Genomic DNA, 18,773 nt, shown 5'->3' on the forward strand with positions numbered 1-18,773 from the left:
TCTCTACAATACTTTTATTTGGCACCTATCTATTTCATATACAGGGATTTGCATTAGGGGCATTTATTTGACCTTGGGACAAGTTTAAAACCCAAATGTAGTGAAAATATCATTATGTCACTTAAATACGAACAAATATGAATCATTGTTTATGTTTAGACAATTATTGTTCATATAACATGAATAAATACAGGCTAATGACACTTTTCTACGATTACGTGGGGGGACTTTTATTTTGAAGACTTGCCGAAATTCCGTGACCCGGAAGTACTTTTTTTTAGTGTCGCTGACGAGACGCTGATTGCACCAAATTGTTGTACTACGGGAGCAAATCGGGCAATGAATTACTAGCTAGTAGCTAGAACACCAAAGTAGCTAGATAGGCAGCTAATTATCGAATATAAACCAGGGAGGAGATTCAGGAGTCAACACCAAGAAAGAGCTCTCGATAAACTAGTGAAATAAATGCCTTTACGCTGAAAAATGGGTGGAGATGTGTGTAAATAGAAGCTAGTAACTTAGCAGGCTGTCAACGCAATTTTCAAAGCCAGATAGTTTTTTTTGTTTGTTGTTGATATCATTAGCTAATTGGTTGGCAAACATTAACTAGAAATTTATAAATCGATTAACCGTGTCATCTCGTGTGTTGATAGCTAGTTAACTATTTAACTAGCTTGCTATTATGACAGTCGAAACATTGGTAACTAGTTGCGCTTGGAAATCGAACGAGCAGGCTCTTCAAGAGGATAGCTTTAGATAGCCTAAGGTGGCTACGGTCATTCAATTATCCAAAGCTGATAGTAAACAACATCTACGCGTTATTGTGAATAGGTATTGATTGCAAACCACTCGACACTTGGCAAACATCACCGGGAAATGAAGAAGTTCTTCGATTCACGCCGGGAACTTGTTAGTTCCGGGCCTGGTTCTGGAGCGGGTGGAGGAGGCACTGGGTCCGGCAGCAGCGGTGGCAGTTTCATTGGACGGGTATTCACCATTGGACGGTATCAAGTGACCGTTGATGAAACTGTTGCTGAAGGTGAGGTAACGTTAGAGTAATTGATCTGCTTTTTCATTAATTACATCCCAGGCAAGCTAATTTATCACTAAATTGCCCTAACTATCGCTAGTGACAATAATGCTCTTGCTTTGGGTTGGAAACAAGTTTACCCTGACATGACCTCCATCCTAAGGTCAGGCATACTGTTAAATTCTGATAACTGAATTCTTGATAACCCCAAGAATGTATCTACGTCAATTTATTTCACAATTTGCAAACAAAGGCTAGCAAGATACCATAGGATTGAGGCCATTTCAGGGTAAGCTTGTTTCCAACCCAATGCATTGGGGCATGGTCTACAACTGTATCAGCTGTGAGCTCCTCAGACAGCTGTACTGTCACTGCTGGTGTCAGGATTCATTTGGAATGTATCTACCAGACTGATAAGAATGATGGAAATCTAAAAACTGGTCAGCCTGCATCCTGAAAGAGATGGGATCTAGGGTGTGGGTGCGTGCGGGTGTGAGGAACATGGAATTGGAATCTCACCTCATCATGAATTACGAACATTACAGGCTAACTTTTCTAACCCCCATTGCTCAAGGCTAGGAGGAACAAAGTTTTCATTTTAAGGCTGATCAGACATATTACATTCAAAGTCTCAGCTCTCGATGACAAATGGAGAGGGAATCAAACATATGAGTTTCTGATGAGGGTATAAATGTAATTTGCTACATGGGGAAAGTCAACAGGGAGTGGTGAGGCCTATCACTTAATGTTAGCACCTGCTCCACACCATACATTATCTTTCAGATTAGATTGGGAGTGTTCTGGTGGTTAGCCTCTTGTTTCTGGTCACTGACTGATATGGGTGCGTGCATTTGTCAGTGTTGGTTGGGGCATTGAGGGGATTTGATTAGTGCCCCGGGTGAACCAGGTCAGCGTTGATTGCATTTGTTTTGGAATCGGGCTGCCTCCCGGGAGTGAGCCAGGTGCCCTGTTTTGGCTGACAGCGAAGTCCTCTCGAAACAAAAATGGCACAGGTTAAGCGTGTGGAGTAATGACTAGGATTCTGTGTTTTCACATGCAAATGTGATTGCTTTTGATAAAAATGCCTTGTTTGCCTTCCCAATCAAACATATACAGTGTACTCCCCTATATTTGAAGGTGTCATAAGTATTTGGAACAATTCACTTATGGTGTATCACATTTATTTCAAAGTTAAGTATTTGGTCCCATATTCCTAGCATGCGATGACTACATCAAGCTTGTGTCTCTACAAACTTGTTGGATGCATTTGCAGTTTTTTCCGGTTATTCTGGATTATGTTGTCCCTAATAGAAATTAATGATAAATGTATTGTCATTTTGGAGTCACTTTAATTTATTTCTATTGGGCACAACATAATCACACAGTAAAGAACGTTGCGCCGCTTGCTTAGCGAGTACCACTTCCTCCTGATTCGGCCATACCTGGTTGGAACTCGGGACCTCTGCCATGCTAGCACATGTGACCGCCCTCCTGAAGCGTCTTACCAGTCCACACCACGCGAAAAGCTAGCCGTTCGTGTGCGCAAATGGGGACACTTCAGGCTGAGGAGTAAGTTTCAGGCTGAGGACTACCTTCAACCCCTAAAACATAGTCAACAGCGACCCCAGCATTGAGCTGAGCACAACTGTAGATCTGAGTCACTAGGCACCACTGTAAAGGACATCACGCTGCTTGCTTAGAGAGTACTACTTCCTCTTTGCTTCAAATCCCCAAGACGCGTCTCCGAACGATGGGTGACCAAGCCTTCTGCTCCCTTGCCCCCTCACCTATGGAGAGCCGTTCATCACTCATAACTTTTAAAACGGTCCTTAAAACCCACTTCTACATGCTCTATTTCATAGTCCTAGTCTAAAATGTATTTAGCACCTAGCCCACTATTGCTATTATACCTGACGGGGCAGCAGGTAGCCTAGTGGTTAGAGTGTTGGGCCAGTAACCGGAAGGTTGCTGGATCGAATCCCTGAGCTGACAAGATGAAAATCTGTTTTGCCCCTGAGCAAGGCAGGTACCCAACCCACTGTTCCCCGGGCACCGTCTACATGGATGTCGACTAAAGCAGCTCTCTAAAGCTAAACTAAAGCCCTCTGATTCAGAGGGGTTAAATGTGGAAGACACATTTCAGTTGAATACTTTCAGTTGGACAGCTGACTAGGTATCCCCCTTTCCCCTAAATGTATGTTGTTTTTATTGTATCTAATTTGTTTTTCCTCAGTAGAGCTTTGTAAGGAAAACCACCATACAAATTACATGTGTTATTTATATTGGGCACAACATAATCCAAAACACAACCAAACAAATCTGTAAATGCATCCAACAAGTTTGTAGTCACAAGATTGATGTAGTCATTGCGTGCAAGGAATATGGGACCAATACACCAAATACTAAACTTTTGATGAACATTAAGGGAATAAGTCCAAATACATATTACACCTTCAAATTGGGAGACTAGATGCATAAAGTGCGTTAATTTCTAAACGGTCAAACAGCCGTGGGAAAATACCCTAAAATAAAAGGTAACATTCTGTACTGTCACCTCCATATAAACAATGTATCTTAAATATAAAATGCTGGAGTATAGAGACAAATTCAAAGTTTTAGCTTCACTGTCCAAATAAATATGTAGGGGAGTGTATTTTATGAAAAAAAGGTGTCTGTTTCTGAACGATGCATCATGCTGCTTTATTGACACATGACCCAGAGACGCAGATTACTGTTCAATTTGCGAAGGCCACTCCTCCCTCACCGCCTTTGCTCATTCAAGTCACGGGCCATATCCCAGTGCACTGCAGTTCACCTTACCTTTTTGAGCTTTGTATGTTCTCTTTAATCACAGGATGTTGATGAGCATCTTGCATTGTCTTTGTCATTCCTACAGTTCAACACAAAACACACAGATCCTGCCTCCTCAAAAGCCAGCTACTAGTGACTGTATAAGTATCTCTGACATCCCTGGACTCATTGTTTTTACTGGGTCTTTTTTAATACATTTGGTACCTTTTGTGAAATTGATGAGTGTACTTACTGTAATATTCCAAATATAGGACTAGCCTAGATCAGAATATTAATGGGCTCTGTTTCACTGTCAATATGCATGCTAGCATTAGCTCTTTTGTAAAACTACTCAAAAGTCTTGCCTAATTTGATGGATTGTCCCTATTGTTTGTCAAGATTACAGCCTCGAGCCTTCTTGGGTATGACGCTACAAGCTTGGCACACCTGTATTTGGGGAGTTTCTCCCATTCTTCTCTGCAAATCCTCTCAAGCTCTGTCAGGTTGGACTGGTAGTGTTGCTGCACTGCTATTTTCAGGTCTCTCCAGAGATGTTCGATCGGGCTTAGTCCGGACTCTAGCTGGGCCCCTCAAGGACATTCAGAGACTTGTCCAGAATCCACGCCTGCATTGTCTTGGCTGTGTGCTTAGAGTCGTTGTCTTGTTGGAAGGTGAACCTTCGCCCCAGTCTGAGGTCCTGAGTGCTCAGGAGCAGGTTTTCATCAAGGATCTCTCTGTACTTTGCTCCATTCGTCTTTCCCTCGATCCTGACTAGTCTCCCAGTCCCTGCTGCTGAAAAACATCCCCGCAGCATGATGATGATGATGCTGCCACCACCATGCTTCCCCATCGGGATGGTATTGGCCAGGTGATGAGTTGTGCCTGGTTTCCTCCAGATGTGGCGCTTTGCATTCAGGCCAAATAGTGCTTTCATCGGACCAGAGAATCTTGTTTCTCATGGTCTGAGTCCTTTTAGCTGCCATTTGGCAAACTCCAAGCTCAAATCAAAGTTTATTTGTCACGAGAAGCCTCAGTCCTACCACTGTGGTGTCGTCTGCAAATTTCATGATGGTGTTGGAGTCGTGCCTGGCCATGCAGTCGTGAGTGAACAGGGAGTACAGGAGGGGACTGAGCACGCACCCCTGTGGGGCTCCAGTGTTGAGGATCAGCGTGGCAGATGTGTTGCTACCTACCCTCATCCCCTGGGAGAGGCCCGCCAGGAAGTCCAGGATCCAGTTGCAGAGGGAGGTGTTTAGTCCCAGGATCCTTAGCTTAGTGATGAAGCTGGCTGTCATGTACCTTTTACTGAGGAGTGGCTTCCGCCTGGCCACCATTAAGGACTGATTGTTGGAGTGCTGCCAAGATGGTTGTCCTTCTGGAAGATTCTCCCATTTCCACAGAGGAACTCTAGAGCTCTGTCAGTGACCATCGGGTTCTTGATCACCTCCCTGACCAAGGTTCTTCTCCCCTGATTGCTCAGTTTGGCCGGGCGGCCAGCACTAGGAAGAGTCTTGGTGGTTCCAAACTTCTTCCATTTAGGAATAGAGTCCACTGTTCTTGGGGACCTTCAATGCTGCAGACATTATTTGGTACCCTTCCCCAGATCTGTGCCTCGACACAATCCTGTCTCGGAGCTCTACGGACAGTTCCTTCGACCTCATGGCTTGGTTTTTGCTTTGACATGCACTGTTAACTGTGGGACCTTTTTATATAGACAGGTGTGTGCCTTTCCAAATCATGTCCAATCAATTGAATTTACCACAGGTGGACTCCAATCACATTGTAGAAATATTTCAAGGATGACCAATGGAAATGGAATTTTGAGTCTCATAGCAAAGGCTCTCAATACTTATGTAAATAAGGTATTTCTGTTTGTTATTTTTAATATATTTGCTAACATTTCAAAAAACCTATTTTCGCTTTGACCTTATGGGGTATTGTGTGTAGATTGATGAGGGGGAAAAAACTATTTTAATACATTTTACAATAAGGCTGTAATGTGAAAAAGTGAAAGGGTCTGAGTACTTTCTGAATGCGCTGTATACATGACATTACATTCACCACAAGCCTGTATCTTATTGATGGATGCTATTGGCTCAGTGTGCTGCTGTCTACGTTGCAGGGTTGAGTAATTAACTGAAATGTTGGTATTTTCTAGTTTTTTTAAACAACTAATTGACCGAGGTCGGTTCAGTTATTTGAATTCCAATTTTTCTTTCTTTCTGTGAGCTCAAATCAAACACACACAATAGCACAATTGGTTAGGAGACTGTAAAACAGCAGCCATTCTCTCCGGCGCCATTCTTAACAAAGCTCAATGCGCACACTACAATGCTTTTACTCCTGCTATGTAAAAGAGACAAAGGGATACGGCATCGAGAGGGATAGAGAGCAGTTGCTTCATGGGGGGTATCTCTACCTGAAAATGATGATCTACATGATTGAAAGTTGATATTCAGCAGTCATAAAAGTATGCTTTCTTTACTTTGAAGAACTAATAGTGACTCTGTCCGACAGCATTGGCAGCTCTATAGAGATTAGTTGACTTGGAATTAAATAATAAAGTAATCAAATGAAACTAATGTACATAACTGAAATATTGTATTAAAGTAATGTGAATAAATGATGGTTAACAGGTGATAAGCAGTAATGGGCTGTCACTAGGCCTACCATCATGAGACTGTTATGAATTGTTTTATCCTGTTACAGCATAATAATCTAACCGAACCGACCTCAAAAAGCACTAAGAGCTCAGCACTACTACATTGTTTACTCTTCTAGACTTACATCATTAGGCTACTTTGCTCTCCACACCATAGCCCCAGAGCTATGCTCTAGACCAGAGTTATCCAACTCTTAGACCTGGAGCCTGCTGGTTTTCTGTTCTACCTGACAATTTAATTGCACTCGCCATGTCTCAGGTCTAAATCGGTCCCTGATTTTAGAGGGGAACAATTTAAATGCACTGGAACTGGCTTCGAGGGCCAGAGTTGAGTTTTAGGGCTCTAGACAGTATTAGCCCATTGATGGGACATCTACACCCTCACTGTGTTGTCTAGTCTGCTGAGCCAGATGTTTGTCCCGCACGCTGGTGCTCTGCTTTAGGGACAATGCTATGCTGATCCATAAACCATGGTCAAAGTGAATGTGCCATTTTGTCAGCTGAGATGGCCTGCTGCTGAATAATGGATGGACAGAGTATGATTTATTCATCACTGGTATAGATGGGCACCATCTGTCGGTCCGCACCACGCCTGGTTAAATGCCTGGATCATAGAATTAGGAATTAGAGTACTTAAAGTATGATAAATAAAAACATACTATTAAATCTCTCTGGCCTGGATATCCTCACATTCAGTCCTCCGCAGGCTTAGGACTACTCCTCTATGAAAGTGAGTGTGCTGTTCAGAGGGGACAGTGACACATGGGGGTTGTTGGATGGTATAGTCAATTCACAGTGAAACAGCTCAGTATAACATTAAATTGATAACTTTCTGTATATTCTCAAACCATGCATGAACAAGCTGCTTTCTGTATGCTGATGTGGTTTACCGGTCTGGGTCCAGTGGTGGAACCAGCTGAGCTGACTTCCTCAAACCGTTCCTGCTCTCCATTAGAGATTGTGCATTTTGAGAAATTACAGTTGGAATGTTTTTTTGAGGGATCATATTTTCTGGCTGTAGATTAGCTCTCCAGTCAGGTTGTTTGTTCAGATGGTTTTGAGGTATTGCTTGGTCACATTTGCAGGAATTTTAAAAGCAGCTTTACGCCTGTTCACTCAGCAAACCAGAAAGCATTTAGCTGCAACTAGGCATGTTAACTTTTAATTAGACTGGTCATGCTTATCGGTCTATAGGGTAATTTGTGGAATTTAAATTGGGATGTGTGTTTCTGTTAGTTTTCATGCATTCTATTCATCACACATGCACAGCATACAGAGTGTAGTTTGAGGAGCAGAATAACCTACCACCTGTCAGACAGCTCAAGAGTAGCTCCTCAAAAGCCTGTAGTCTACTGGAGTGAAATCTGCTTTTGTAAGCCCAGTCATTGTGGAACAAACACCAATTCTAAATGCAATCGCTTGTTACTTTGTTGGCCATGATTAAAAGAAGCTATTTTTATACCTCAATCTCAACTCTTAATTAAAGTGTGCCTCCCATTCGGGTGTATAGGCTATAGCCTGCCTACTGTTGACTCTATCTGCGAGTCACCCACCACTTTGCAATGTGAGCTTCAAGCAGTATAATTGTTTGAAACCTGAATGCTTTACTTTATTTCAAATAATGAAGCATGTCTTGCTTCAAAGTAGCCTTGTGAAAATCTGTCCGTAGAGACAATTATTTTATAAGGACTTCTTTATGCCATTAATCAGCATTTAGCTCCTGTTCTATTGGTTTTCATATCAACTTTCTTTCGTTGTCCAAAAGCCAAAGGCACAATCTTAGTCATATTAGCAACCCATCATAGTTGTTGCTATTAAATTCCCCCTCTTTCTAAATTTCTAACAGAGATTTTAATATTTGTCACAACTGCTCACATTAGGTGCGCTGTTTAGAATTGGTGTTTTCCATTAATTGCATTTTGGCAAATGTTTAAAATGTTTTATTAGCAGCTTCTTTACAGGATTTGCATGTTCAATAATAAGCTATAGCCTTTTGAACTTTAAGACGATAGGCTTGCGATTGGTGCACATTTCCATTAAGTTCTCAATAAAAAATGTCCGGTCCTTGTATGGGTGCGTAGTATCAGAGAGGAAGAGGCAAAGCGAGAGGTTTCACTCTTCAAAATCTGTCCAAAAAAGCCCAATGTGTTTTTCTTTGGGCCTAAGCTTCCTTTTTCCCGCACTATATTCAAATGTCAGTATGTGTTCTACAAACGGGGGAATAGGAAAAGTATAACACAACTGATGGCAGTAGCTAACTAGCCAGAAAACCTCTGTAGCTAGCAAGCAACGCTAAAGGGATTGCAAACGGCTTAGCATAACTTTAGCCAAAAATAAAAATGGTAAGAATTTGTGGGAGGGCTGATGACGTCGCACACTGTATGCACTTTCGGTAGCCTGATTAGTGTCCAGGCTGAGGATAAATCCGCACACATTGCATCCCTGACCACCTCCTGAAGTGGTATGCCAGATCTGTACACAATCTGACCACAAACTTTTGTTTGTCTAGACATGTCTTTTCAATCCAATCTTCGTATTCTGATCGCAGAAGTCGCATGTACACTACCGGTCAAAGGTTTTCGAACACCTACTCATTCAAGGGTTTTTCTGTATTTTTACTATTTTCTACATTGTAGAATAATAGTGAAGACATCAAAACTGTGAAATAAAACATGGACTCATGTAGTAACCAAAAAAGTGTTAAACAAATAAACATTTTTTTATATATATTTGAGTTTCGTCATTGATGGTGCAGCAGCAGGCAGGCTTCCTCCATGAGGAGAGAGTGATGGAGTGCTGCATCAGATGACCTGGCCTCCACAATCACCCGACCTCAACCCAATTGAGTTGGTTTGGGATGACTTGAACTGCAGAGTGAAGGAAAAGCAGCCAACAAGTGCTCAGCATATGTGGGAACTCCTTTCAAGACTTTTGGAATAGCATTCCAGGTGAAGCTGGTTGAGTGAATGCCAAGAGTGCACAAAGCTTTCATCAAGGCAAAGGGTGGCTATTTGAAGAATACCAACTATATTTTAACATTTCTTTTGGATACTACATGATTCCATATGGATTGTTTCATAGTTTTGATGTCTTCACTATTATTCTACAATGTAGAAAATAGTACAAATTAAGAAAAACCCCTGAATGACTAGGTTTTCTAAAGCTTTTGACCAGTAATGTAAGTGTCAAGTGTAGGCACAACCATATATGACTGTCATGGAGGAAGCCTGCCTGCCTGCTGCTGCACCATCACACACACAATGCAGCCACTGGGGCATGCTAGGAAAATGCAAGGATTTAATTTTAATCTGACTGCCTTTCATTTTTCTATTTACCGATGAGTATCAGCTGGTGCAAGCTGGTTTAATATTAATGCCTACTGGAGACAAGACTTTGCCAGTAGAATTGTCTGCTCAATGCAGGATGCAGGGTAACGCATACTCCTCAGTGAGCGTGTTTGTAAACAATGTAGTAGTTTATTTTATTTTATAGTAGGCTACATGCTGTTACACAAGCTCCATTGCAGTGATGACCCTTTGTTTACTGAACTGTATTAAAAAATATATATTTTGTATATGTTTGGTTGAGTGGACAACAACGTATTATACTGACTCATCAGTGTTGGGGGGGGTATTTTGTAGCTCTTGTTGTTGACCTGTCCAGTCCAGTAAATCAGTGTGCTGGTGCATGTAATTTAAGAAGGTTGCTAATCCCTCTAAATTCACGCAGGCGCCCGAGATTAGACGGCGCGAACTAGCAGGTGCTTGGCACGGCAAACCCAACATCAGCTGTGGCAGGAACACACACACACACACACACACTCTCTCTCTGTCTCTCTCTGTCTCTCTCTGTCTCTCTCTGTCTCTCTCTCTCTCTCTGTGTCTCTCTCTCTGTGTCTCTGTCTCTCTCTCTCTGTGTCTCTGTCTCTCTCTCTCTCTCTCTCTGTGTCTCTGTCTCTCTCTCTGTCTCTGTCTCTCTCTCTGTGTCTGTCTCTCTGTGTCTGTCTCTCTCTCTGTCTCTGTGTAGTGTGTACATGTTTGTGTGCTTGCCCTCGCAGTATATTCTGATGTTCAATTTGATTCAGGCACAAAACAAGCTTTGCTGGATACACTATTTTGCATAAATGTGTTTGAACTTGTTCATATGAGACAGCCTATTTAAAAAAACTTCTCAATGCAGTCAATCATAAATAAGCAGCATGGGGTTTCTTTCAGACCATTTTCCTCTTTTTTTTTATACGTAATTAATCACCATAGGACTAAGTATTATGGTGCAGGTATGTATGATGAATAGAAAATACGTAAGGGAGTTGATTTTAGCCTGACCCATGGGTCATACATTTACCAATATCATGTGTACGTATGTAGAATACCATTCTACTGAGTGTACGTAATATTCACTCGATGCCTCCTTGGACAGCAGCAGCACCTACCGAACTGAAGGCTGTGGTGGAAAGCCTCAGATGATCAAACAGACTGATCACGTGGAGGGATCTGTCCTTGGCTTAGTGATGCGATGCGAGCTGGATGACTCAGCCCAGGGCATGGCTCAGCGCAAGCAACAACACATGGCATTCTGGCCTGGGAGAGCATGGGGCTGGCTACCCACAGGCCTCTGAGCAGCTGCAGCAGCCTCCTCTAGTAGGACTGACTGTGTGTCTGTCTGAGTGAGTAATAAAGATGGAGGCCTGTGTCTGAATGCCCATACTTGCGTCCTAAATAGTACGCTGTTTGAGTATGTGAAAATAGGAAGTGTTATCGTATGTGTCTAAAAAAAAAAATCTATTGTGGTTTAAATGCCAGGATGTTCTCATTTCGGCTTTTCATCTTGTAGAATTCGCTGCACACTTTTCAGGAATTTAAAATGTATTTGAAGAGGGGTATGCATGTTTTGATAGCTAGATCTCTTTGAGTAAACAACTTGCAAGATAGTAAATAGTGAAGCTTCTGCGGTGGTCTTCAAATGGAAGTCACTTTTGTTCTCATTAAAATGATCACAACTATTTTCATTGTAACGGTTACTACTTTACTTTTAGTAAAGCTAGCTACATGCTTTAGCAGAACTCAAAGTTGCGTTAATGAGCATCAGCCATAGAGGCAGCATTTTCACTTTTGGATGAATAGCATGCCCAAATTCAACTGCCTGTTACCCGTCCCCAGAATATAAGATATGCATATTATTAGTAGGTTTGGATAGAAAACACTGAAGTTTCTAAAACTGTTTGAATCATATGTGAGTATAACAGAACGTATGTAGCAGGCAAAACCCTAAGGACAAACCAGATTTTTTTTGATTTGAGGTCACTGTCTTTTCAACAGATATTCATTGGGAAACCAGATTTCTAAGGGACTTGCTTGCAGTTCCTACTGCTTCCACTGGATGTCACCAGTTTTTAGAAATTGGTTGAGGTTTTTCCTTTTGTGTAATGAAGTACGGCCATCTTCAATGAGAGTCACTTGAAGTGGACTGAATGCGAGAGGCACGTGACTAGAAAAGTAGCGTCCGTTTGTTTTCTTTTTGTATTGAACACAGATCATCCCGTCTTCAATTTTATTGATTATTTACGTTTAAAAATACCTAAAGTTGTATGACAAAAGTAGTTTGAAATGTTTTGGCAAAGTTTACAGGTAACTTTTAAGATATTTTGTAGTGACGTTGGTCATGTTGGAACCAGTGTTTTTCTGGATCAAACGTGCCAAATAAATGGACATTGGATATATATCGACGGAATTAATCGAACAAAAGGACCATTTGTGATGTTTATGGAACATATTGGAGTGCCAACAAAATAAGCTTGTCAAAGGTAAGGCATGAATTAGTTTATTTCTGCGTTTTGTCGCGTCTGCATGGTTGAAATATGCTACTCTCATTGTTTACTGTTGTGCTATCCTCAGATAATAGCATCGTTTGCTTTCGCCGAAAAGCCTTTTTGAAATCTGACATGTCGGCTGGATTCACAACGAGTGTAGCTTTAATTTGGTATCTTACATGTGTGATTTAATGAAAGTTAGATTTTTATAGTAATTTATTTTAATTTGGCGCTCTGCATTTTCCCTGGCTTTTGGCCAGGTGGGACGCAAGCATCCCGCCACTCCTAGAGAGGTTAAAATGATCACAACTAATTTAATTGTAACGTTACTTCTTTGAAAACAAATATTCTGCCTGCCATGCCTTTAGTAAAGCTAGCTACATGTTTTAGTAGGACTCAAAGTTGCGTTAACGGGCATTAGCCATACACTCCCAGTCATTGTGTGATCTGCTAGCATGCTAGTAGATACCCATATAATCAGGCACTGTGCTAATGTTAGTTTAACGTCCTTCATACTAGACAGACACAAAAATGGTATCCACAAGTTCATCTGACTCTGGGGAAGTAGATAAAGGGCCTCATTGCCAACATCCAGAAGTATCCTTTACATTAATTCATTTTCTACTGTTTTTGGTGAAGTCCTTTTGTAAAACCCAAAGTGGATTTCAGTTCTCATCAAAAAGTGTTTATTTGTAATAAATAAATAAAAATTGAGACCAGTACATCTACTGTTGGTGTGTTTTACTTTCAACATTTCAACATAAAAAAAAAATGCTCACACATCTGAGGTATCTTGTTGCAGGTGCATGGTTAAGCAATAAAGCCAGAGAGGGGTGTGGTATATGACAATATACCACGGCTAAGGGACAACGCAATGCGAAGTGCCATATACCACAAACCCCCGAAGTGCCTTATTGCTATTATAAACTGGTTACCAACTTAATTGGAGCAGTAAAAATACATGTTTTGTTATACTCGTGGTATACGGTCTGATATACCACGGCTGTCAGCCAATCAGCATTCAGAGATCGAACCACACAGTTTATAAGTGGAAACAAAAAAAGAAACCCGCACACTGCTCTTGCTAGTATCACTTTTGTATTGAAGCTTACGTGTTGGCCTCTTGGCCTTCGTCAGAGCTTTTTGCTCTACTAAACTAAATAAGCCATCTTTTGATATAATAATTGATTACATGTCAATAGCACTTTTCATAATTTCAAAAGCAAACAAGCAATACATCATGAGTAGCAGAGCTATAGTTGACTAGTTCAACCGATAGAGGCCAAGTCTGAGTGCATGTATCCTCCAACGATGGAGAGGGACAGTTTCTGGCTTGATCAGAGGAAGGTTTTTAGGGAGATGGTTGATGAAGATTGAGTCTGGTAATGATCTTGTAGAGGGCTACTGGACTTCTCCTTCACAATGTATGGCACCCACTTGGGTGGTGCCTCATTAGCTCTGGGCGCCAGTAAGCTCACCACACACAGTTCAGAGTAGTAGCCAGTCATCCTCATTTATGATCCCCCTGCTTCAGCACTGCATTCCTCCACTGCATCTCCCATTCCTCTCAAGCTTCAGGTGACTCTTCAGTTCATACATGCGTGGCCTATGGTACACTCAAGATTACTCAAAATACTTCATTCTAAATGCTAGGTACTTGGCTAATGTTAGCCCAAAACAACAACATGAAATGTCACTGGGTGGGGCTACAAACGATCTGTTCCACTTCATATGAAGCCATAACTGCTAAATAGTATGTGTACTACACACTGCTGTTTAATTTAGTAGCAGGCAAGCCAGATTGTGTACATGGCCAGAGACTTTCTGCAGGGTTGAAATGCTTTTGCTGTGCTAGCAGTAGAAATAAACAAGGAAGCAGTTGTCCAATAAAATGCTCTCAAAGGCTTGATTTCGACCTTGCTTGTTTTACAGACTACAGGTGCTCTGCATTCACATACACAGCCATCTCCCAGTTATGACTAAAATGAGCTTCTGTATATCAGAACAACGATTACTCACCTCGAACTGCACAAAGATGTTTTTCTTTTAACGAGTCGGACACAAATTAATTACTCCCGACACCCAACCAGGCCCAAATCCCTGTCATTCGGCTGAAGAGAAGACTCAGATGCAGGACCGGGTGCCTTGTGAGAATTTGTCGGCAAGTGGGTAACCCGCCTCTACCATCCGTCCTATTGGAGAATAAACGGGGTTAGCTCCGTTCAAGACTATCCTACCAATGGGACATTTAACTGTAATGTCTTATGTATCACGAATCGTAGCTGAACCACGACATGGATAATAGACAGTTGGCTGGTTTTTCCGTGCATTGGCAAGACAGAACAGCTGCCTCCGGTAAGACAAGGGGTTCCAGTCTGTCTATTTGCCAATAACAGCTGGTGTGCAAAATCAAATATTAAGGAAGTCCCAAGGTTTTGCTCACCTGAAGTAAAGTATTTAATAATCTGTGGACCACATTATCTACCAAGAGAGCTCTCATATTATTCGTAGCTGTCTATTTACCATCACAAACCAATGCTGGCACTAAGACCGCGCTCAACGAGCTGTATAAAGCCATAAGCAAACAAGAAAATGCTCATCCAGAGGTAGTGGCTGGGGACTTTAATGCAGGGACACTTGAATCCGTTTTACCTCATTTCTAACAACAAGATGGGAAAAAAAACTCTACCTTTACTCCACACACAGAGATGCATACAACGCTCTCCCTTGCACTCCATTTGGCAAATCTGACCATAATTCTTTCCTTTTGATTCCTGCTTACAAGCAAACACTAAAGCAGGAAGTACCAGTGACTCGCTCAATACGGAAGTGATCAGATGGTGCAGATGTTAAGCTACAGGACTGTTTTGCTACCACAGACTGGAATATGTTCCAGGACTCATCCGATGGCATTGAGGAGTATACCACATCAGTCACTGGCTTCATCAATAACTGCATTAATGGCGTTGTCCACACAGTGACCGTACGCACAGTTGAAGTCGGAAGTTTACATACACCTTAGCCAAATACATTTGCACTCCAATTTGCATACTGCCACATCAGATCCACAGATGACTCAATCTCACTCCACACTACCCTTTCCTACCTGGACAAAAGGAACACTTATGTGAAGGAACACCTACACCTAATGCTGTTCATTGACTTTAGCTCAGCGTTCAACACCATCGTGCCCACAAAGCTCCTCACTAAGCTAAGGACCCTGGGACTAAACACCTCCCTCTGCAATTGGATCCTGGACTTCCTGACGGGCCACCCCCAGGTGGTAAGGGTAGGACAAAACACATCTGCCACGCTCATCTATAACACGGGTGCCCCTTGTGTGTGTCTGCTTTGTCCCCTCCTGTACTCCCTGTTCCATGGCTGCTTGGCCAAGCACGACTCCAATACCATTAAGTGTGCCGACACTACAACTGTGGTATGCCTGATCACCGACAACAATGAGACAGCCTATAGGGAGGAGGTCAAAGTGTGGAAGTGTGGTGCCAGGACAACAACTTCTCCCTCAACGTGATCAAGACAAAGGAGGTGATTGTGGACTACAGGAAAAGGAGGGCCGAGCACGCCCACATTCTCATCAACGGGGTTGTAGTGGAGCTTCAAGTTCCTTGGTGTCCACATCACCAACAATGGTCCATGGTCCATACACACCAAGACAGTCGTGAATAGGGCACGCCAATGACTATTCCCACTCAGGAGACTGAGAAGATTTGGCATGGGTCCGCCAGACCCTCAAAGTTATACAGCTGCACCATCGAGAGCATGGTAACTGCTACAGAGGGTAGTGTGTACGGCCCAGTACATCACTGGGGCCAAGCTTCCTGCCACCCAGGACCTCTATACCTGGCTGTGTCAGAGGAAGGCCCAAAAAATTGCCAAAGCCTCCAGCCACCCTAGTGTTAGGCTGTTTTCTCTGCTACCGCACGGCGCGCGGTACCAGAGCGCCAAGTCTTGGTCCAAAAGGCTCCTAAACAAAAGCTACTCCCAAGCCATAAAGCCGCTGAACAGCTAATCAAATGGCTACCCAGACTATTCGCATTGACGCCCCCCCGACTGCTGCTACCCACTGTTTATTATTCACTTTACCCGGACCTACATGCAGATCACCGACCATTTTGAATCCCACCGTACCTTCTCCACTATGCAATCTGATTTCTGAGCTTGTTATGGGTGTACCTCAGTCACACTCAAGGTCCTATACGATATCTTAACCGCCATTGATAAAAGATAGTATTGTGCAGCCGTCCTCATCAACTTGGCCAATGCTTTCGACTTGGCTTCTCAAATGACTGTTCACCAGCTACTTCTCAGACAGAGTTCAGTGTGTCAAATCGGAGGGCCTGTTGTCCGGACCTCTGGCAGTCTCTATGTGGGTGCCACAGGGTTCAATTCTCGGGACGACTCTTTTCTCTGTATATATCAATGATGTCGCTCTTGCTGCTGGTGATTCTCTGATCCACCTCTACGCAGACGACACCATAATGTATACATCTGGCCCTTCTTTGGACACTGTGCTAACAAACCTCCAAACAAGCTTCAATGCCATACAACATTCCTTCTGTGGCCTCCAGCTGCTTCAAAATGCTAGTAAAACTAAGTGCATGCTCTTCAACTGATTGCTGCCCACATCCTCCCACCCGACTAGCATCACTACTCTGGACGGTTCTGACTTAGAATATGTGGACATCTACAAATACCTAGGTGTCTGGTTAGACAAACTCTCTTTCCAGACTCCCATTAACCATCTCCAATCCAAAATTAAATCTAGAATCGGCTTCCTATTTCGGCAACGAAGCTTCCTTCACTCATGCTGCTAAACATACCTTCGTAAAACTGACTATCCTACCAATCCTTGACCCGGCGATGTCATTTACAAAATAGCCTCCAACACTCTACTCAGCAAATTGGATGTAGTCTACCAGAGTGCCATCCATTTGTCACCAAAGCCCCATATACTATCCACCACTGCGACCTGTATGCTCTTGTTGGCTGGCCCTCACTACATATTCGTTGCCAAACCCACTGGCTCCAGGTCATCTATAAGTTTTTGCTAGGTAAAGCCCCGCCTTATCTCTGGTCACCATAGCAGCACCCACCCGTAGCACGCGCTCCAGCAAGTATATTTCACTGGTCATCCCCAAAGCCAACACTTCCTTTGGCCACCTTTCCTTCCAGTTCTCTGCTGCCAATGACTGGAACAAACTGCAAAATTCTCTGAAGCTGGAGACATTTACCTCCCTCACTAGCTTTAAGCACCAGCTGTCAGAGCAGCTCACAGATCACTGCACCTGTACATAGCTCATCTGTAAATAGCCCATCCAATCTACCTCATCCCCATGCTGTATTTATTTATCTTGCTCCTTTGCACCCCAGTATCTGTACACATTCATCTTCTGCACATCCTACCATTCCAGTGTTTAATTGCTTTATTGTAATTACTTCGCCACCATGGCCTAAATAGGCCACCATGGCCTATTTAATGCCTTACTTCTCTTATCCTACCTCATTTGCACATGCTCTATATAGATTTTTCTATTGTATGTTTGTTTATTCCATGTGTAACTCTGTGTTGTATGTGTCGGACTGCTTTGCCCTATCTTGGCCAGGTCGCAGTTGAAAATGAGAACTTGTTCTTAACTGGCCTACCTGGTTAAATAAAGGTGAAATTTATTTAAAATGAATGTACATATTACCTCAACTAACCTGTACCCCTGCACATTGACCCGGTACCCCTTGTATATAGCCTCGTTATTTTATTGTTACTCTTTTATTTTGTACATATTGTTTCTTAACCAGCAATGCAGTTTTATGAAAAATAAGAGTTAAGGTCTTGTAAGTAAGCGTTTCACGGTATATTCGGCATAAATCAAATTTGATTTGAGAACTACTAATACGATGTGAATTTCTTATTCAGATTAGTGATACTTGATCCTGGCCTATATCTGCTTCTGCTTTGATCAGAACCCTCCAGCTCAGCCAGTGGAGGCTGTGTGCCAGCCAGATGCAGGCCAGCCCGGGAGGTGCTGAGCCTAGTGCAGCAGCCCAGCAGAGCATTCAACCAACCCCTCAGAGCATTAGCTCACCTTCTACTAGCCTGTAATCAGACACAAATACTATCCACATCTTACAGCGCTGTGCTGCAATAACACTGTAGAGCCACCAGTCCTCCAAAACACTATCTGCATCACCAACATAATACACAACTGTTTTTTTCTCTTTGAACAATGTGAGATAATTCTAGCTAAAATACATGCTCAGTGTGTTTGGTTCCAGACAGTGCTTCTGCTGAACCCTGCCCTTTGGTGTTATTCTTTATGTAGGCAGAGCCAGCCCCCTCACTGTGTGAATGGTGTGTACATGAAAGAGACCAGTGTTGTATCACTCATGGATCACAGCAAGCCAGCACTGCCTCCTGGGTCACCAGAAACAAATGGTGTGCACAGCCAGCCATACAATCACTTACG

At 42.7% G+C, this 18,773-nt stretch overlaps 1 protein-coding gene across 12 annotated transcripts in view; it reads left to right on the top strand.

The window, feature by feature from the left end:
- The first annotated feature begins 281 nt into the window (after positions 1–281).
- The window catches only part of LOC112262924 (AP2-associated protein kinase 1), a 47,832-nt gene continuing 29,340 nt past the window's right edge, over positions 282–18,773 (top strand). For 6 of the 12 annotated variants that reach the window (XM_024438784.2, XM_024438788.2, XM_024438791.2 and 3 more), the window contains exon 1: positions 288–1,039. In XM_024438784.2, the coding sequence (XP_024294552.1) occupies positions 877–1,039 (163 nt within the window). In that variant the 5' untranslated portion in view covers positions 288–876. Of the gene's footprint in view, positions 1,040–18,773 lie in introns of all 12 variants that reach the window. The other 6 variants (XM_024438787.2, XM_042331577.1, XM_024438789.2 and 3 more) reach the window with 2 other exon arrangements.

This window comes from Oncorhynchus tshawytscha, linkage group LG12 (genome assembly GCF_018296145.1).
Source record: "Oncorhynchus tshawytscha isolate Ot180627B linkage group LG12, Otsh_v2.0, whole genome shotgun sequence".
NCBI classification, from domain to species: Eukaryota; Metazoa; Chordata; class Actinopteri; order Salmoniformes; family Salmonidae; genus Oncorhynchus; species Oncorhynchus tshawytscha.